The 19,633-nt window shown below is 60.5% G+C and overlaps 2 protein-coding genes across 3 annotated transcripts; both read right to left on the bottom strand.

The window, feature by feature from the left end:
• Positions 1–35: 35 nt before the first annotated feature.
• LOC110469207 (tRNA 2'-phosphotransferase 1) lies at positions 36–4,192 on the bottom strand. 2 transcript variants are annotated; one of them, XM_077789602.2, is made up of 7 exons: positions 4,103–4,192; positions 3,469–3,550; positions 2,493–2,650; positions 1,746–1,920; positions 1,027–1,083; positions 809–919; positions 36–219 (listed from the first exon to the last, which is right to left on the bottom strand). In XM_077789602.2, exons 1-7 carry the CDS (start codon positions 4,157–4,159, stop codon positions 161–163), a joined length of 699 nt encoding a protein of 232 aa, XP_077645728.2. In that variant the 5' UTR covers positions 4,160–4,192; the 3' UTR covers positions 36–160. The 2 variants fall into 2 exon arrangements, with proteins under 2 accessions (XP_077645728.2, XP_085420072.1); XM_085563946.1 differs by having other exon boundaries at positions 831–919.
• A 2,154-nt stretch (positions 4,193–6,346) lies between these two features.
• On the bottom strand, positions 6,347–18,955 carry LOC146764872 (N-terminal kinase-like protein). The gene is made up of 17 exons (XM_085563658.1): positions 18,948–18,955; positions 14,752–14,818; positions 14,303–14,308; positions 11,829–12,107; positions 11,241–11,525; positions 10,902–11,045; positions 10,581–10,703; positions 10,069–10,283; positions 9,880–9,970; positions 9,540–9,695; positions 8,967–9,125; positions 8,431–8,538; positions 8,071–8,184; positions 7,791–7,946; positions 7,253–7,561; positions 6,789–6,861; positions 6,347–6,540 (listed from the first exon to the last, which is right to left on the bottom strand). Exons 1-17 carry the CDS (start codon positions 18,953–18,955, stop codon positions 6,347–6,349), a joined length of 2,487 nt encoding a protein of 828 aa, XP_085419784.1.
• Positions 18,956–19,633: the final 678 nt, after the last annotated feature.

The raw sequence follows: 19,633 nt of genomic DNA, 5'->3' as shown, positions 1-19,633 counted from the left end.
GGGAGGGGGGTTTGAGGTCTGACCCCACCATGTGATGCTCGTGGTGCTCGGGGGGGCTTTATTGGGGTCTGGGGGGGCTCAGGGCCCCCCCGAATCTTTATGGGGGGAGAGGTTGGACCCCCAAATCCTTGTGGGGGGGGTTCAGACCCCCCCCCCATCCTCATTCGGGGGTCTCTCCCCTCTCCTCGTCCCAGGGCCCGTCCAGGGGCAGTTCACACCCTGGGGGGGGGAATAGAGGAGTTGTTGCCATGGCAACAGGACCCCTCCCCAAAATCCTGACCCCCCCCCCAACTCCCAGCCCCGCACCCCCCAAACCCCGAGTCCACCCAAAACTCCCTCAGCCCCCCCCAGGTTTGGGGTCCCCCTCAAATCCTCGAGTCCCTCCCACCCCCCTCAACCCCCCCACAATAATATTGGGGTCCCTCCCAAACTCCTGAACCTCCCCAGACTTCCAATTTCGGGGATTCCTCCCCAGATTCCTGAATAATCCCCCAAAACTCTTTGACCCCCCCCCCAAATTTCAAGGCTCCTCCCAAACCCCATAAACAACCGCTCCACCCCCCCCAGTTCATGAATCCCCCCAGTTTTGGGGTCCCCCTCAAATCCTCGAATCCCTCCCACTCCCCTCAACTCCCCCCCAATAATTTTGGGGTCCCTCCCAAACACCTGGACCACCCCAGAGACCCCCCCCCCCAAATTTCAAGGCTCCTCCCAAAGCCCCTAAACAACCGCTCCAGCCCCCCAGTTTTGGGGTCTCCCCCGCCCAGTTTTGGGGTCCCCCGCCCAGTTTTGGGGTCCCCCCGCTCACGGCGTGGCCGCAGCTGCAGCACCCGCAGGAAATATTTGGGGGGAACGCAGCCCTGGGCGTCCCCCGGCGTCAGGATCACCCCGTTGGCCGAGCGGAAAAAGGGGATCCCGTCTGGGGGGAGGGGTGGGGGGTCACACGGGCATCGGGGGGGACCCCCGAACAGCGGGGACCCCCCTCAAACATCGGGGAACCCCCAAACATCGGGACCCCCCCCTCACCCGCCAGCGCTCGGGGGCCGTCGATGATGATGGCGATCTCCGAGTCCGACCTCATCCCTGCGGGGAGGGGGATTTTGGGGGGTCCTGGGGGATTTTGGGGAGTCCCGAGGGATTTTGGGAGGGTCTGGGGGGCTGCAGGAGGGAGGCTGGGGGGGCCTCGAGGAGGATTTGAGGTGTTTGAGGGGTCCTAGAAAGGGATTTGGAGGGCTGGGAGGATTTGGGGGTGCCAAAGGGGTCCCTGAGCTTTGGGGGGGTCACTGGGGGGGTTTAGGGGGGTCCCTGCTGAGTCTGGGGAGTTTTTGGGGGTGCCCCGGGTTGGTTTTGGGGAGGGGTCACACCCCACCAGGTGAGAGTGGGGTGTCTGTGGGGTTTTGGGGTGTCCCTGTGGGGTTTTGGGTGCTTGGGGGGTTTTTGGGGTCTCCCGGGTGGGATTTTTTGAGTCTCCCAGGTGGGATTTTGGGGTCTCCCAGGTGGGAATTTTTTGGGTCTCCCGGGGGAGTTTTTGGGGTCTCCTGGGTGAGTTTTTTGGGTCTCCTGTGGGGGTTTTTTGGGGTGTCCCGGGTGGGATTTTGGGGTCTCCCGGGTGGGTTTTTTGGGTCTCCCGGGTGGGATTTTTTTGGGTCTCCCGGGTGGGATTTTGGGGTCTCCCGGGTGGGTTTTTTGGGTCTCCTGAGTGGGATTTTGGTGTCTCCAGGTGGGTTTTTTTTGGGGTCACTCACCGCTGCGCAGGCCGGGGTCCCCCGGCAGCCCCCCCGCCAGGTGCAGGTGCTGGCGGCCCATGGGGCGCAGCCCCCCCGCCCGGATCGCGCCCCACAGGCGGCGCCGGGTGCCGTGGGCGAGGGTGGGGGGCAGCGCCCCGGGGCTGCGCAGGGGGGTCAGCTCCAGCTCGGGCACCTGCGACCCCCGGACACAGCCCCTGCAGCAGCCGCGACCCCCGAAACCCCAGCCCGGACCCCCAGAATCCCAGCCCGGACCCCAAAATCCCAGCCCGGCCCCCCAAAACCCCAGCCCGGACCCCAAAATCCCACCCCGGACCCCCAGAATCCCAGCCCAGACCCCGAAATCGCAGCCCAGACCCCCAGAATCCCAGCCCGGACCCCGAAATCCCAGCCCGGACCCCGAAAGCGCAGCCCAGACCCCCAGAATCCCAGCCCGGACCCCCAAAATCCCAGCCCGGACCCCAAAATCCCAGCCCAACCCCCGAAATCCCAGCCCGGACACCCAGAATCCCACCCTGGACCCCCAAAATCTACTTCTGGATCTTCAGAATCCCTCCTGGATCCCCCAAAACCCCCCCAAACCCCTCAGGGACCCCCCAAACTCCTCTAGGACCCCCCAAAACTCCTCGGAGATCCTCCCAAACCCCTCTGGGATGCCCCCAAACCCCTCAGGGACCCCCCCAAACCCCTCAGGGACCCCCCCAAACCCCTCAGGGACCCCCCAGACCCTCCCGGGACCCCCCTCACCGGCAGGGAGTGGCCCTGGTTGGCTCTGACCCTCAGGGGGTCCGGCCGGAGGGCGAAGCGACCCTTGGGGTCAGCGGCGACCACCCGGCGCACGTCCCCCTCCGAGACCCCCGCGAAGCGCCGCAGCCGCAGCAGAGCCCCCACCTCGACAAAACCGTCTGCCCCCCAAAAAAAACCCCCCCAGACCCCCGTCAGCACCTCCGGGGGGTCCCGGGGGACCTTTTGGGGGTCCCAAAAGACATTTGGAGGCGTCCCGAAAGGTATTTGGGGCGTCCCAGGGGACACTCTGGGGGTACCAAAAGACATCTGGGGGACTTTAGGAGGTCCCAAAAAGTATTTGGGGTGTCCCAGGGGGTTCCAAAAAGTATTTGGGGTGTTCCAGGGAACGTTTTGGGGGTCCTAAAAGACATTTGGGGGACTCTGAGAGGTCCCAAAGGTATTTGGGGTATCCCAGGCGACACTCTGGGGGTCCCAAAAAACATCTTGGGGGACTCTGGTGGGGCCCCAAAAAGTATTTGGGGTGTCCCAGGGGTCCCAAAAGGTATTTGGGATGTCCCAAGGAACATTTTGGGGATCCCAAAAGGCATTTAGGGAAGTCTGGGGGGTCCCAAAAGGTATTTGAGGTGTGCCAGGAGACATTTCGGGGGTCCCAAAAGACATCTGGGGGACTCTGGGGGGGAATTCTGGGTGGATTTTGGAGAGAAATTTTCGGGTGGGTTTAGGGGGGGGGGGATCTTCGGCTGGGTTTTGGGGGGAATTTTGGTTGATTTTGGGGTGGGTTTAGGGGGAGATTTGGGGTGGGTTTTGTGGGGATTTTGGGGAGGATTTTGTGGGGGGTTATCGGGGATTTGGGGACTTTTTGGAGGGAGTTGGGGGGGATTTGGGGTGAGTTTTGAGGGAATCTTGTGTGATTTTGGGATGGGTTTGGGAAGGATTTGGGGTGAGTTTTGGGGGGTTTTTTGGGGGTCTCACGCACCCGGGCCCATGGGCAGCCCCTCGGCCACGGCCCCGTGGCGCAGAACGTAGCTCAGAGCCTTGGACAGCCGCACCCCGGGGTCCTGGAGGGCCCAAGGGTGACCCCAACCCCCCCCAGGTGACCCCAAACCCCCCCCGGGCACCACCCACAGCCCCCTACCCCCACAGGCAACCCCCAATCTTAGCCCCCCTCCCCAAATTAAGCTCCAATTGCCCCCCCCTTCAGCACCCCCCCAATACCTGGACCCCCCAAAGTCCCCCCAGCCCATTTCTGTGCCCTCCACCTGTCCCCCCCCCAACTTTGATGTCCCCCCTTTGTGTCCCCCCCATCCCTGGGGTCCCCCCCTTGGGCCCCCCCCTCCCGCTCGATGTCCTTGTCCTCTCCCCTCCCGGAATTCGTGTCCCCCCCGAATTTTTGGGGTTCTTCCCCTCCTCCCCCTCCCATTCCCGCCCCCCTTTTTGGGGTATCCCCCCCCGACTTGGGGTGTCCCCACGATCTCAGCCGTCCTTGCCACCCCTCCCCCAAGTACCCCCCTATCCCCGCCTCCCCCCACCGCGTCCCCACCCAAACCTGGGCTCCCCCCACCCCGATTTTGGGGTCCCCCCACCCCAATTTTGGGGTCTCCCCCCACCACCTCCTCCTTCCGCCGCCGCCGCCGCTGGGCGGCGCCCGCGCCCTCCCCGCCGGCCATGCCGGGACACGTGACCCCGCGCGCCGCGTGACCCCGCCCCGCGCCGCGTGACCCCGCCCCGCGCCGCGTGACCCCGCCCCGCCGCGTGACCCCGCCCCGCCGCGTGACCCCGCCCCGCGCCGCGTGACCCCGCCCCGCCGCGTGACCCCGCCCCGCCGCGTGACCCCGCCCAGCCGCGTGACCCCGCCCCGCCGCGTGACCCCGCCCCGCGCCCCGCGCCCGCCCGGTCACGTGTCCCCCTCACGGCTCCCGCCGCCGCCTCACGGCGCCCTCGCGGCTCTGCGGGTTTTTATTACCGATCCCCTCGGCACAAAACAACACCAACAATCACCGGGGTTTCACCAGCCCGTATTCCCCTCCTCCCGGAGCCCCTCCCCGGCCCTCAGTCGAGTTTCCGCGCCCCCAGTTTCTGGGGGCCCCGGGGAGCCGCCCGGCGCTTGGCCTCGAGCTGGCGGCGCCGCTGCTGCTCCCGCTGCCGCCGGCCCGGGGGCGGCCCTGAGGGGACAGCGGGGTCACCGGGGGGAAAATGGGGAAAATGGGGGACAGGGGGGAAAATGGGGAAAATGGGGGGTCACCGGGGGAATGGGGAAAATGGGGGGACAGGGGGAAAATGGGGAAAATGGGGGGACAGGGGAGTCACCGGGGGGAATGGGGAAAATGGGGGACAGGGGGGAAAATGGGGAAAATGGGGGGACAGGGGGAGACGGGGGAAAATGGGGGGACAGGGGGAAAATGGGGAAAATGGGGGGAAAATAGGGAAAATGGGGAAAATGGGGGGACAGGGGGAGACGGGGGAAAATGGGGGGACAGGGGGAAAATGGGGAAAATGGGGGGAAAATAGGGAAAATGGGGAAAATGGGGGGACAGGGGGAGACGGGGGAAAATGGGGGGACAGGGGGAAAATGGGGAAAATGGGGGGAAAATAGGGAAAATGGGGGGACAGGGGGTCACCGGGAGAAATGGGGAAAATGGGGGGTCAAGGGGGGAAAATGGGGGGACAGGGGGGAAAATGGGGGAACAAGGGGGAAAATGGGGGGTCACTGGGGGGAAAATGGGGGGACGGGGGGAACGGAGGGGATGGGGAAATCGGGGGTCAGGGAAAATGGGGGTCAGGGGGATCAGAGGGGGATAAAATGGGGGTCACGGGGGCACAGGGGGGAACGGGGGTGATGGGGAAATGGGGGTTGGGGGGTCAGAGGGGGGACAGGGAAAATGGGGGTCGAGGGAGGGACAGGGGGGAATGGGGGGGGAGACACGAGAGGGCGGTTTCGGGGGGATGAGGCCCTGGGGGGGTCTCGGGGAGGGGGGAATGGGGGTTCAGGGGGGTGGATGGAGGATGGAGGGGTCTGGGGGTTCAGGGGGTGTTGGGGGATCACTGGGGAGGGGGGGGTCTGGGGTCCCAAGGATATTGAGGAGGGGTCCCAGGAGACTGGGGGAGTCCCTCAGGGGCATTGAGGGGAGTCCTGGGTGGGGAGGGATCCCAAGTTTATTGGGGGGTGGGGGGAGGAACCCCAGGCAGGCCTTGGTGGGGAGGGGGGGGGCTTGGGGGGTCCCAGGATGGGTCTGGGGGTGTCCCAGGGAGAGTCTGGGGTCCAGAGGGGTCTAGGTGATCCCGGGGGGCGTCTGGGGGTGTCCCGAGGGGGTCCTGGGTGGGTCTGGGGGTGTCCTGGGTGGGTCTGGGGGGTCCTGAGGGGGTCCTGGGTGGGTCTGGGGGTGTCATGGGAGTGTTTTGGGGAGGGGTCTCACCGTGCTGGCTGGGCAGCGCCTCCCAGGCGTCCTCAGTGCCCCACTCGCCCCCCACCCCCCAGCCCCCCTCATCACCCCCCCCGGCTGGGGGAGGGGCGCTGGGGGGGGGCTCTGTGGGGCTGGGGGGCTCCGGGGGGGTCCCCATTTCCTCGGGGCTGCCGGCGGGGGGGCTCCGGGGCAGCTCCATGTCCTGGGGAGGGGACACAGAGGTGAGGGGATGGGGAGGGGGTCCCACTGTGCCCCCCCCTCCCCAAAACTCACCTCCAGGCTCCCCCAGTCCTCATCCCACCCATCGGCGTCCTCCGGGGGGCGCTCCTCCGGGGGGGGCTCCTCACCGGGGGGCTCTGGGGGGGCACAATGAGGTTTGGGGGGGGGTCCCCAAGGCTTGGGGGGTGAGGGGGGTCAGGAATTTGGGGTGGGGGGGTTGTGAAGGGGGAAGGGTCACTCACCTTTTGGGGGGGCCGTGGTGTTTTCAGCCGGGGGTCCCTGCGTGGGGGGGGGCTGTGCGGGGGCCGCCCCCCCCTCGCCGCCCATCAGCCGCGCCGTCAGGGAGGTGACACCGGTGACAGCCCAGGACACGGCCGCCCCCAGCCCCCCCGCGCCCCCCCCCGGCACGGCGGCGGCGCTGGGGGCGTCTGGGGACGGGGGAGGGGGTCATGGGGGGGGGGGACACCCCCAAAGCCCCCCCGTGTCCCCCCCTGAGTCCCGATGTCACCCCCTGTCCCCCCACCCCAATTCCCTCCCTTCCCCGCAGATAATTTCTCCCCCTCCTCCCAATTTTTGACCCCCTCCTCTCAATTTTTGGCCCCCTCACCCCAGTTTTTGCCCCACCCCAATTTTTGGCCCCTTCCCCCCAATTTTTGCCCCTCCCCGCAGGTCTCACCCCCCTCCTGCTCCCCGCCGGCCTCGGCCGCTGCCTCCAGCTGCTCCAGGAAGCTCCGAATGGCCCGGAACGCCTGAGAGGGACCCCAACAGTGAGAGACCCCCCGGGACCCCCACCCCTCCATAGGCCACCCCCAACTATTCTGGGACCCTCCCCATGCACACTGACCCCCCCAATTTCACCAAGACCCCCCACTGTGGGACCCCCCCATTTTGAGACACCCCCCATTTCATCGGGACCCACAGCACCCAGACCCTCTCCCCAATTCCTCTGGGTCCCTCCCTCCCCTCGGAACCCCCTCCCCAGTTTCTCTTTGTGTCTCCCACCACCCCAAAACCAAAACCCCCTCCCCAATTCCTTTTGGTCCCTCCCACCCCCAAAAACCCCCTCCCCAACTCCTCTGGGTCCCTCCCGCAGCACCCAGACCCCTCCCCAAATTCCTGCAGCCCCCTCCCCGCCCTGACCTGCTGCCGGACGCCGGGGTGGGGGTCCACGGTGAGGGCGCAGAGGGGGGGCAGCACCCGCCCGGCCACCTCGGGGGGCGAGTAGCAGCCGTGGGTGGCCGCGAAGGCGGCGACGGCCGCGGCCCGGGCCGGGGGAAACGGGTCCCGGGTGGCCCTGGCCAGGGCGGGGGCCAGGACCCGCCGGCGGGTCTGGGGGGACAGGACAGTGAGGGGGGACAGGGACAGGGAGGGGGGACGGGGGACAGTGAGGGGGGACGGGGGACAGTGAGGGGGGACAGGGGACGGGACAGTGAGGAGGGACAGGGGACACTGGGGGGGACTGGGGATAGGGAATGGGGGGACAGGGGACACAAAGTGAGGAGAGGGGAAAGGGGTCCTGGGTGGCCCAAGCCAGGGTGGAGGTGTCACAGGTACTGGACCAGTGTAGGGGGGTTTTGGGGGAGTTCAGGGGGTCTCCGAGCTCACCTGGGGGGGCAGGTGGGGGGCCACGCACAACAAGGGGTTATGAGGGGGTTATGGGGGGGATCTCTGAACTCACCTGGGGGGGCAGGTGGGGAGCCAGGCGCCCCAGGCACAGCGTGGCGTTGCAGCGCAGGGGTCCCAGCGCGTCCCCCCCCTGCACCCTCAGCAGCAGCCGGGGCAGCTCCCCCCCCCTGCGCCCCTCCCCCAGCTTGGGTGCCAGCAGCACCATGGACTGGGGTGGGGGGAACACACAGGGAGGGGTCAGGGGGCACCCCCAGATGGGATTTTGGGGGCATCCAGCCCATTTGGGGGTGCCCAGGTGGTTGAGGGGGTCCCGGGTGGTTTTGGGGGCCCACCTTGACCGTCTGCTCGCGGATGGCTGGGTTGGAGTCTAGGAAGCCGTGGGCGACGTGGGGGAAAATTTGGGAGTCCACCGTGGAGTCAGGCAGGAACTCGATGAACTCCTCGAGCTGGGGGGGGGCGTGAGACCTCTGAACACCCCCAGGGACCCCCAAAAACCACAGATCGCCCCCCATGGACCCCCCCCAGGCCTCCTCTGAACTCATAGACCCCTCCTAGTGACCCCCTAAACCCCATGGATAACCCCACCATCTCTCCCAGTCCTTCCCACTGCCTCCCAATCCCTTCCCAGTCCCATCCCAGTGCTCCCAGTCCCATCCCAGCCCCCTCCCAGTGCTCCCAGTGCTCCCAGTCACCAGCTGCAGCAGGCGCAGGCGCAGGCCCCGCTCAGGGGACGAGAAGAGCCGGACGAGGACGGGGACGATTCGCTCCTGGTACTCGGGGGGGTCCAGCACCTTCGCCACCTGGGGGAGTGGGGGGAGACCAGGGGGCTATGGGGGTTACTGGGGGGATTTTGGGGGTCAGGGAGGTTTTGGGGGGTATTTTGTGGGGGGTCTCACCTGCAGCAGCGGGAGCAGGGAGGTTGTGAGTGGGATTTTGGGGGTCAGGGAGGTTTTGGGGGGTATTTTGGGGGGGGTCTCACCTGCAGCAGCGGGAGCAGGGAGGTTGTGGGTGGGATTTTGGGGGTCAGGGAGGTTTTGGGGGGTATTTTGGGGGGGGTCTCACCTGCAGCAGCGGGAGCAGGGAGGTTGTGGGTGGGATTTTGGGGGTCAGGGAGGTTTTGGGGGGGATTTTGGGGGGGGTCTCACCTGCAGCAGCGGGAGCAGGGAGGTTGTGGGTGGGATTTTGGGGGTCAGGGAGGTTTTGGGGGGTATTTTGGGGGGGATCTCACCTGTAGCAGCGGGGGTAGGGCGCTGGCGTCGGCGCTGCCCAGCTCCAGGGCCTCGAGCAGCCTCGGGAGCAGCTTGTGCCTGCGGAAGGGCCCCGGGAGGGACTCCAGGAGAGGGGGCAGCTCCTGCAGGAACGTCCGGCGCTCCGAGGGGTCCCGGACCTGCCAGGGGTCGGGGGGGACATCAGGGGATGGGGAGGATGATGGGGATGAAGGTGAGGAAGAGGATGAAGGAATAGGAGTGAAAACAATGATGATGGTGAGGATGATGAGGGGACAGGGATGGGAACGAGATGAGGATGGAAGAGCAGGGATGAAGGAACAGGAATGAAAATGAGACAAAAGGAACATAAATGAACACGGGAATGGGACAAGCATGAGGATTGAGGGACGATCAGGAGACAGCGATGGGGATGAGGATGATGATGGGGACGAGGAACAGCAACAAGCACAAAGATGAGGAGACAGGGATGGGAATGAGGATAAAATAGCTGGAATGAACACGAGGATGAGGATGAGGTATTATAAATGAGAAATAACAGAGGGAACAGGGACGAGGTGAGGCTGAAGCCAGACCTGGAAGTGCTCGAGGAAGAGCCCGGTGCGCACCAGGGCGCAGGCCAGGAAGGCTCCAGGGCGCTGCAGCCGCTCCAGGAGCGGCCCCGGGCCCGGCCGGGCCCCCGGATCCGCCGCCACCAGCTCCGAGAAGGGCGGGATGAGCCCGGGGGGCAGCTGGGGGACAGGGGGGACACAGGGTCAGGGGCACCCCAGGGGCTGGGGGGACAGGGGGACCCCCGAGCCTGGGGGGGATCTGGGGGGTGAGCAGAAATCTGGGGATCCACAAGTCTGGGGGGAGTCAAACTGGGGGATCCCGGGTGTTCAGGGGGTCCCCAGGATTTTGGAGGGGGTCCCTGACCTTGCCGAAGCTGCGCAGAGCCCCCGGCCGGGGGAGGGGTCCATTGAAGACCTCCCAGATGAGGCAGCCCAGGCGCCACATGTCCCCTGCCCTGGGGGGGCCGTGACAGTGGGGAGGGGGCACAGGAGACCCCCGTGGTCCCCTGAACCCCCCCCCCACCCCCTTTTTCAGGTCCCCTCCCCAACTCACCAGGGGTCCCCCTGGCCTCGGGAGGGGTCGCTGAGCTCGGGGGGGTCCTGTGGCCGAGGGGGGTCGCCGGGGGGGCGTGTGGGGGTCCCCTCGCTGGTGGCCGCCACCCGCTCCAGCCCCCCCAGCTTCCACTCGCCGCCGGGGTCCACGAAGACGGCGTCGAGCCCCAGCGCGTGGTGAACGAGCCCCGAGGCCCCCAGGAACGCCAGCGCCGTCTGGGGGGGCAAAAACCCCCCGATATTGGTAACCCCCCCCGCAAAGGGAGCCAAAAACCTCTCAGAAACCCTCCCTGGATCCCAGAACCCCCCCAGATCCTGGAGACCCCCCCCCAAGATCCTGGGGATCCCTCCGCCCAAGATCCTGGGGATCCCTCCGCCCAAGATCCTGGGGATTCCCCCCCACCCAAGACCATGGAGATCCCCCCCACCCAAGACCCTGGGGATCCCCCCCACCCTCCGGATCTTGGGGTCCCCCCAATGGTCTCAGGTCTCCCCTCAGGGACCCCCCCTCACCAGCAGCCGCTGCAGCCCCCAGGCCACCTCCTGCTCGCCCGCGTCCCCGCTCGGGGGGTGCAGCCGCAGGTGCCGCCGCAGGGGGGTCACGGCCTCGGTCACCAGGTACAGGCACTGCTCCGTCTGGGGGGACACTCGGGGTCACCCCCGTGTCCCCCCATTGTGTCCCTCCTTAATCCCCTCGCTGTCACCACCGGCCCTGTCCCCCCAGTGTCCCCCTGTCCCACCATGACTGCCCGCTCCCCCTGTCACCACTGTCCCCATGTCCCCCCAGCCACCCCCATGTCCCCGCTGTCCCCCCGCTGTCCCCGCTGCCGTCACCTCCAGGCTGTCCAGGTAGCCCAGGATGTTGGGGTGCCGGAGGCTGCGGAGCCGCTTCAGCCCCGCCCGGGCCAGGCCGGTGGCACCGGGGTCGCCCCCCGGGGCCAGGCTGTGAGCGAACACCGACACCGGAGCGCCATCGGCCTGGGGACACGGGGACGGCGGTGACACGGGGATGGGGCCAGCGGGGCGGGGGGCAGGAGACAGCCGGGCCGGCGGGATGAGGGCTGGGGACACCGAGGGGACACCGAGGGGACACGGGGCAGGGATGGCGGGGCCGTGGCCATGCAGGGTGCGGGGAGGGGACACCGAGGGGACACGGGACCCCCCCCCCCGCACCTTGCGGCGGCCCCGCAGCAGCCGCCAGAGCGGGGCCGGCGCCGCGGGGTCCGGCTGCGGCTCCGCGTCGGGGTCCGCGTCGGGCGGGCCCAGCTCGAAGGGGAAGTCCCGCACCGGGTCCCGGGAGAAGAGCCACATGGCGGGGCCGCGGCTCCCCGGGGCTCCCGGCGGCTCCCGGGGCCGCAGCGGGCCCGGAGGAAGCGGCGGCGGCGCCGGGCGGGAGGATCCGGTGACGGGCCGGGGGGGCGGGGCCCCGGCGAGCCAATGAGGGGCGAAGGGTGGGGCCTGGGTGAGCCAATGAGAGCGCGGGGGTGGAGAATGGGAGGAGCGAAGGGCGGGACTCGGGAGAGCCAATAAGGGACAGGGGAGGGGCCTGAAAGAACCAATGAGCGGCCAGCAATGAGGAAGGGGCGGGGCTAGAAAAGGGGCGAGGCCAAACCCGCCGGGAGGGGGCGGGGCTTGTACAGGACACGCGGCAGGAAGCGGCGGTGACGTCACCAAGCGGGCCCAGCCCGCGCTGCGATGACGTCAGAGGGAGCAGCCAGTGACGTCATACGCACCAAGGGCACCCCCCCCAGCCCCAATGACGACACAGGCGCGGTCGGGGCTCTGCCGTTTATTGGTCACTGGGGGTCCCTGTCGCGACAGGGGGGGCTCACAGCGATGCGGCGCCCACTCGTGGTCCCGCTCCTGTCGCGATACAGGGGCACTGTCGCGACAGGAGCGTCCATCTTCATCTTGATCCAGGGTCCTGCCGCGATCGGAGCCCTTGCAGAGCGTGGACAGACGTTCTTGTCGCGATAGACCATCCCTGTCGTGACACGGGGCACCCCCATCCTGGTACTGTGGGTCACCCGGTGTGGGGCTCTGGGACAATGGGGGGGGTCCCTGTCACAACATGTGGGGCCCTTTTACCAAAAGGGGTCCCTGTCACGACATGGAATCGCCCCCGCCCTCGTACCATGGGTCCCCCAAAACCATGTGAACACGTGGGGGGGGGTTCCTGTCGTGATAATGGGTCCTTATCACAATACGGGGGCTCCTATCGCGATATGAGGTCCCTGTCGGGATACAGGGGTCTCCCTTTCCTCTGGATTTCCAGATCCCCAAGTCAAGGAGGAGAAACGGGGGGTTCTCCACCACAACATGGGGCTCCCTGTCGTGATATGGGGGGGGTCTGTGTCGGGACAGGACCCCAGGCCAGCAGCAGCGGCGCCGCGGGGAGTCGAACCCCGCCCCGGGGGGTCCCAGGGGTGCCACCACCGGCGCCTTTTGCTTTTTTTTCGGCCTTTTTGGGTCCAGAGGAGAAAAAGCAAAACCTGAGAAAACGGGGTAAAGTTTTCTCAGGAAAAGAAAAAACCTCCCGAAACGGGGAAAAAAAAAAAAGCAAAAAAAACCTCCCCAAAACGGGTCCGGCCCCGCCCCAAGCGATTTGGGGCAAAATGTGGGGAATTTGGGGCCGGAGCGCACCCAAAAACGGGCGGTTTGGGGGGTTTGGGACCCACCACGCGCCCCCGGCGCAATTTGGGCAGAGAAATGGGAATTTTGGGTCCGAGTCACGGCCCAGGCGCAAAACAAGACTCAGAAACGGATTTGGGGTCACGGACGCGTCCCGGTCGCAAAACGGGGCCGGGAGGAGGAAATGAGGGCGCAAAATGGGCTCAGACCGGCGGATTTGGGGTTAATCCCGCGCCCCCGGAGCACAGCGAGGTCCGAAAGGAGGATTTGGGGTCGGCCGCGCGCCCCCGGCACGGGATCGGCTCCGAAACGGGGTTTGGGGTCCATCACGCGCCCCCCTCGCGGCTCGGGCCGAGAACGGGTGATTTCGGGGCTCGGCGCGTCCCGGGGCCCCGCCGGTACTTACTCTGCTGGCTCACCTGTCTTATTTTGGGGGGAATTTCTAGTTTTTTAAGCCTTTTTGGTTTTTTTTTTTGGAGCAAATTGTCCATTTTGGGGCGAATCAAGGCGGTTTTGGCACTGTCACTGTGGGGAGGGGAGAGAGACAACAGCCAGCCCCCCATCCCACACACCTGGCTCCTCCATCCCTTTGCTTTGGGGGAAAATCCGGGGGAAACGGTACAAAAGCTCCTCCCCCTCCCCAGGCACCAGGCGAAAGCGCTGACTAAGCACTTTTTTTTGGTGGAAAACACCCTTTTTTTTGTTTCAATTCCCAGCTTGGGGGCGGGCCCAACGAGCAGCGCATTCTGAAGCAATTTTAGCAATTTTTAGGGTTTTTTTAAGTGGGGTGGTGGGGGGGAAAGCAGCCAAACCCAAAGCTCCCCCTCCCCTTCCATCCCTGGAGTGGCCCATTTTGGGGTGAAAGCGGCACAAATACCAATTTCTGGCTCCCTACTGTTCCTGCAGACCCTGATTTGGGGTTTTTTTTGCCCCAGTCTGGCTCTTGGAGGCTCCTCTGGCGGGGGCAGGGCCGGCGGGGCTGCAAAAAACACCCACGAGACCCCCCCCACACACACACCCTGTCAGCACAACTGATTCTGGGGGGAAAAGCGGCCGAATCGGTCAAACCGCCCGCGGGTCGCGCTTTTCCACCGGTTTTGGGGGGATTTGGGGGTCGGGAGGTGCCCGCATGCCACGTCCGGGGGGGGTCCCCGCGCTCCCCCCACCTCCCGACGCCCCAAACCGGCCGAAATCGCCCCAAATCTGCCGCCCTCCCCCCCCCACCCCGCGCGGGTCCCGGGGGGGGGCTCAGGGTGGGGGGGGGGCGCACCCGGTACCTGCCACCGCCGATTTGGGGGGTTTTGCCTCAAATTCGAGGCTCCCGCCCCTTGCTCGCTCCTACACTTACTCGTTTTGGGGACAAAAGTCTAAATTTAAGCATTCCTGCTGCTGGTTTCGGGAGAAAAAAACCTGGAAACATGATTATTGTCCCCTCCCCCCACGCCTGCTCCAGCCCCTCCCTCCACGGGGTTTTGGGGGGGGGGGGGGGTTTACGGTTTTTTTTTCTTTCCTAAGGAAAGCTCCTGGAGCCAAATTCCTGCTCTTCCAGCTTCACTTTGGGGCAAAAAAAGCTTCTTTTTGCTGCTGCTGCTGCCTCCTCTCACTTGCGGCTGCGGAAAGGGCGGAAAACACCCCAAAACCGCCCCCTACCCACCAAAAACCGACCTCCCCAAAAAATGAAAAGAAAGAAAATCGACTCTTACTTCTCTGCATTCCCCAGCTCTGGGGGTTTTCTCCTCAAATCCCTGCCGGAATCTCCTGAGCGCGTTTTGAGTGCAGACTGGCCTTTTTTGGTTAAATCCTCTCTTTTTTTTTCCCTTTCCTCGGCTTTTTCTCACCGTTTTGGGTTTTTTTTTTTTGGCCTTTTTTCCCTGCGTTTTGCTGCTTCCCTGAAGGGGAAAAACACTCGAGACACCCCCTCCCCCTTTCCCCACCCCCCACCCCAAAAAAATACAAAACATTTCTTTGAGCATTTCTCTCCCTTTTTTTTTTGATCACCGGCCCCTCCCGCGCGACGCCTTTGGGTTAAAAACAAAAGATTTTGGACACTTACTGAGCGGCGCCGGCGGGAGCGGCGGAGCCGGAGGGCGCTGGAGGAATTTGGGGGGTTTTCCCCATTTCTGGGGAGTTTAATAGAAAAAGGGGGAAGGGGAAGGGGCGACGGCGGCGGCGCCTGAAACGACAGAACCCCAAAACCCCCCAAATCCCCCCAAAATTCCCAAACCCCCGGGGGGGGTGGGGCCTCACCCGGCCGCTGCCTCCGGCTCCATTTGGGGCATTTTCCTCAAATTCCTCAATTTTCCTGGCTCCGGGACCCAAATCGGGATTTTTCTTCCTTTTTCTCCCTTTATCCTTCTTTTTTTCATTAATTTTCGCTTCTATTTTCTCCTCTAAATCCTCTTTGATTTTCTCTCATTTTTCCTCTCTTCTATTCTCTTCTATTTTCTCTCTTCTGCTTTTTCCCTGTTTTCTTTCACTTCCATCTTCTCAAGTTTTCAGCACTTGGGTCTTTTTTTTTTCTATAATTTTCTATTTTCTTTTTTCTAGTTTCATTTTTCCCAATTGTAATTTTTCTATTTATTTACAGTCTATTTTCATTTTTTCTATTATTTTTCTAGATTCTTCTATTTTCTATTTGTTCGATTTTCTTTTTTTCTAATTTCTTCTATTTTCTCAAATTTTCTAGTTTTTCTAGTTTCTTCTATTCTCCAACTTTCTTCTCTTTTTTCTATTTTCTATTTTTCCATTTTTTCTATGCTTTTTCAGTTTTCGCTTTTCCAATTTCTATTTTTTCAATTTCGTTTTCTTTTTTCTATTTTTTTTCTATTTTTTTTCTGATTTTCTTCTATTTTCTCTTTTTTTTGTTCTATTTTCTGTCTTTCTCTCCTTTTTTCCTCTCTTCTCTCTGCTCCTCCCCTGCCCAACTGCCGCCATTTTACCAAAAAGTCCTTTTTTCCCCCCAGATGGGGCCACTGCGAAGAAAAACTTTCCTTTCCCTGCCGATTCCATCTTCACTCTTCAGTTTTCCTGCTCTTCCCTCAAAATTGGCTCCTCTCAATCCATCCTGCGTCTGAAAATGCCGCATTTCACCCCAAACCGGCCGCCCCCGCCTGCGCTGCCCGGCCCGGCCCCACGTGGGGACTAAATTCCATTATTTTAAGCTTTAAGAGCTTTTTCTTATTAAAAAAATAATAAATTTAGGAGCTTTTTTAGCAGAAAACAGCGTATCGAGCGCTTTTTCTTTCTTTAAATTAAAGCAGCTTAAAAAGCTCTTTTTAAAGAAATTAAAACCGCCCCAGCTCGCTCCGGCTTTTTTCAAGTATCATATTAAAATATATTAAGAATTAAAGAGCTGCGAGAGCTGCCTCCTCTCCCAGAAATCTGCTTTGAAAGCAGCGATTTCTTCCAAACCATCATTAGAAGCTTCGGTTTCAATAAAAACCAGCTTTAAGAGCTTTTTGGAAGGGTTTTCATTCTTTTTTTTTTCAGTTAAAATGCCCCAGCTCGCCCCGGCTTTTCCCATTACTGGAATCGCCGCAATTTAAGGATTTTTTTTTTTTTTAAATTGAAAGCAAGCAGCTTTAAGAGCTCCGTTTTCCTTAAAGGAAACCGCTTTCATCTCTTTTTAAATAAAGATTTAGGAGCCGCTTTTATGAAAAAAAAAAAAAAAAAAGCACTCTTGGGAGCTCTTTCTATAGAAAATATCGCAGCTTTAAGAGCTTTTTGCCGGCAATAAAGCCATTTTTTTGAGCTCTGGGTAGGAAATAAAGCCATTTTTTTGAGCTCTGGGTAAGAAATAAAGCCATTTTTTGAGCTCTGGGTAGGAAATAAAGCCATTTTTTTGAGCTCTGGGTAAGAAATAAAGGCTTTTTTCGAGCTCTCGGCAGGAAATAAAGGCTTTTTTCGGAGGTTTTTGGATAAAATCCAGCAGCTCCGGGCCGTGGCGGGGCTGGCTCCGGCCGGGCGCTGCCGGCGCTGCCCCGTCCTTATAAAGGGCCCCGCGGGGGCGACAAAATAGTCCCTAAAATGGCCAAAAAAGGGCAACATCCCCCAAAACCGCCCCCCAAACCCGCCGCCCCCCAGCGTGAAAAAGCCTCTTTTTTCGTTATTTCTCATTTTTTACCCTTTTCTTTGATTTTTTTTCCCCCCCTCACAAACCGCGTCCCCCCCCCCCCCCAGGCCAGCGCGAAACTGGTTAAATTTAACAGCGATTTTTGGTTCGCTTTGGCCAATTCTGCCCTAAAAATCTCTCGCTGCGACCTTCCCGGGTGGTTTTAGAGTTGCTTTTATTATTTTTTTTAATGATTATTCATTCATTTTATTCCGGTTTTTGCTTTTGCTGCGTCACGGGGCTGGGCCGCTGCCAAGGAGGCGCCGTGGCTCCTCAAAAGGCTCAAAAAAGGGGAAAAAAAAACAGAATTCTTGAGGGAACACAGACCCCAAACCCCCAATTTCCCCCAATTTTTGTTCACCCCAAAAAGCCCCGAACAACCCTTTTTTAAAACCCTTTTTTCACCCTGATCCAGCACAGTCCTAACCACCATTTTTATTCCATTTTTACAACAAAAATGCATCAAAATCTCTGCGTTTCACCCCGTTTCAGGCCAGGCCAAGTCATGGAAGTCCTTGTTTTCAATCAGGGGAATAAAACCCACTATTCTGAGGCATTTTAAGGCATTTTTTAGCTGTTTTAAGATGCTTTTTTCAGCATTTTGGAAGCGTTTCCGGGCAGGAAATAACACCCCAAAAGTGCTGGCAGGGAGGGGACAAATCCCCCTTCCCAACCCTTTAATTATGATTCATTAAAGCTGCTCTGGGGCTAATTAAAGTTGCTGATTAAAGCGATGAGGCATTTGGGTCTGTGGGAGGAGCTGTTCCGACATTTTTGGGGCGTTTCCTGCAGGAGAAAATATTTCCTTATTGTTATTCATTATTTTCTGGATGATTCCACCATTAAAGCTCTCAAATGTAATTTTTTCCCCCCCTCCATTTCAAGTGCTGGAAAAAGCCTCCCCCAAAAATACCCTGATTTATGGAAGTTTGTCTCAATGATAATTTTTGATAATTCATCCATTTGCAGCCGCTTTAAGCCCTAATTTAAAATCGAAATTAGCAACTCTGACATGTCCAAAGTTCGTGTTTTCTGCACGAAAATACTCCAAAAGCTGCTTTTTCCTCAGGAGCTGAGCCTGCAGAGGCCATTTTAAAGCATTTTCCTATGGAAAGATGCTCTTTACCAAATCTTAGGTTTTTCTTAGGAAAAAAAAACAGAATAAAAAATCAGTTTTAGATTTTTTTTTTTTTTTTTTAAAGCTAGGATAACCCTAAAACTTCCAAATAGCCTTAACACCACTTTAAGCTGAGGTTTTGCCCTTAAAAATCACCACGAAGCTTTTCCAGGTACTTTTTAAACCCAAATGGCCGCTTTTTTAACCCAAAGTGGGAGGCTGGCCCCCAGCTCTCCCCGTGGGTTTTTGAGCTAAAACCACCTGAATTCTTCACTCTAAGCCCACAATTTCTTTGAGATTTTTAAAACCCGACGCTTTTTTAGCGACTTTTCACACAAAAATCACCCCGCGAGAAGGGGCCCGTGCTAGGGGGGGGAAGAACGGGGGGACTTTATTTCATCGGCTCCCCCCAAACCGCCGCTAAACGGGCACAGACCCCCTCCCCCATCTCGTTCCCCTCCCCCACAGCCCCGACTTTCATTCCGCCCCTCCCCCACGCCCATTTCCAGGCCAAAAAAAAAAAAAAAAGATTTTGGGGGCGGGAGCGGCCGCGGAGGGATCCAGGGTGAAGCGAGAGGGAGGCGGAGGGATCTGAGAGTGATGTGTTAATGGGCGGGGCCACGAGGAGGCCCCGCCCCTCCCTGTTCCCGCCCTCCCTGGCTCCGCCAATCCCTGACCCCGCCCCTCCCTGGCTCCGCCAATCCCTGACCTCGCCCCTCCCTGGCTCCGCCAATCCCTGGCCCCGCCCCTGCTCTGGCCCCGCCCCCTTTTCTGCGCAGTCGCCGTGGGGCGGCGCCACCGCTGCGGCCGCTCCGCATTGGGCGGGGAAAAGCGTCCGGAGAGAGGAAAAAGTTCAAAAAAAAAAAAACAAAAAACCCACCCTTTTCTCCTTGGTTTTACCTCAGAAAAGCTCGAGTTCCTTCCGGAAAATCTCTCGAGCTCCTTCAGGGAATGTGTGCCTCAGAAATGGCTGAATTCCGTCAGAAAATGACCCATTTCCCTCAGAAACGTCTGGTTTTACCTCGTCATTGCCCTCTGAGACGTCTGGCTTGTCTCAAAAAATGTTTGATTTCCCTCAAGAAGTGTCCGATTTGCCTCAGAAATAACCTATTTGCCTCGAAAATGTCTTACTTCCCTCAGGAATGTCCAAATTGTATCAAAAAGGCTTCATTTCCCTCAGAAAGTTCCCAATTTGCCTCCGAAATGGCAAGTTTTACCTCAGAAATGTCTTATTTCCCTCAGAAAATCTCCTTTTATTCGGCCATAACCCGCTCCCTCCGAAATGGCCCCTCCCCACAGGAACATTGATTCCAAAACATTTCTTTATCCTATCAAACACTGATATTTTCTTCATGTTTTTCATCTTTAAATGTTGGATTTCAGAGCAGTTCCTCTGTGTCTTTAGGGCCCCGGTGACACCGACCCTTCCCACAGCACCCAACTCTCACAGGTTCTGCCTTAAATAATCATTTGATTTCTGCAGAGCACCTTAAGAAAATGAAATTATTCGGGACTGAGGCACTTTTGCCGCAGAGTGGAGGCGTGTGGGTTTTATGGGTAGAAAATGTGATATTCTGGGTAAACGCAGCCCTGCTGGGTGGGAAAGGGGAGGGAAATGGGGTTAAATAGTGAAATAGGGGGATTTGGGGTGGGTTTGTGAAGGTCCCAAATGGACAACGAGCGATGCCCCAAAATCAGCAGGACTTG

Source organism: Lonchura striata, chromosome 31 (genome assembly GCF_050655825.1).
Source record: "Lonchura striata isolate lonStrDom1 chromosome 31, ASM5065582v1, whole genome shotgun sequence".
Lineage (NCBI taxonomy): Eukaryota > Metazoa > Chordata > Aves > Passeriformes > Estrildidae > Lonchura > Lonchura striata.
This window is presented reverse-complemented; position numbering and strand designations above follow the sequence as displayed.

Excerpts from the sequence above, each read along its gene's own strand:
- LOC110469207 (XM_077789602.2), bottom strand. The coding sequence starts at position 4,159 with ATGGCCGGCGGGGAGGGCGCGGGCGCCGCCCAGCGGCGGCGGCGGCGG. Across the intron at positions 3,551-4,102 it reads GGCGGCGGCGGAAGGAGGAG|GACCCCGGGGTGCGGCTGTC; the intron begins GTGGTGGGGGGA and ends TGGGCCCTCCAG. Across the intron at positions 1,921-2,492 it reads ACCAGGGCCACTCCCTGCCG|GTGCCCGAGCTGGAGCTGAC; the intron begins GTGAGGGGGGTC and ends CGGGGGTCGCAG.
- LOC146764872 (XM_085563658.1), bottom strand. Across the intron at positions 9,971-10,068 it reads CGAGGCCAGGGGGACCCCTG|GGCAGGGGACATGTGGCGCC; the intron begins GTGAGTTGGGGA and ends CGGCCCCCCCAG. Across the intron at positions 6,862-7,252 it reads ACCCCGGCGTCCGGCAGCAG|GCGTTCCGGGCCATTCGGAG; the intron begins GTCAGGGCGGGG and ends GGTCCCTCTCAG.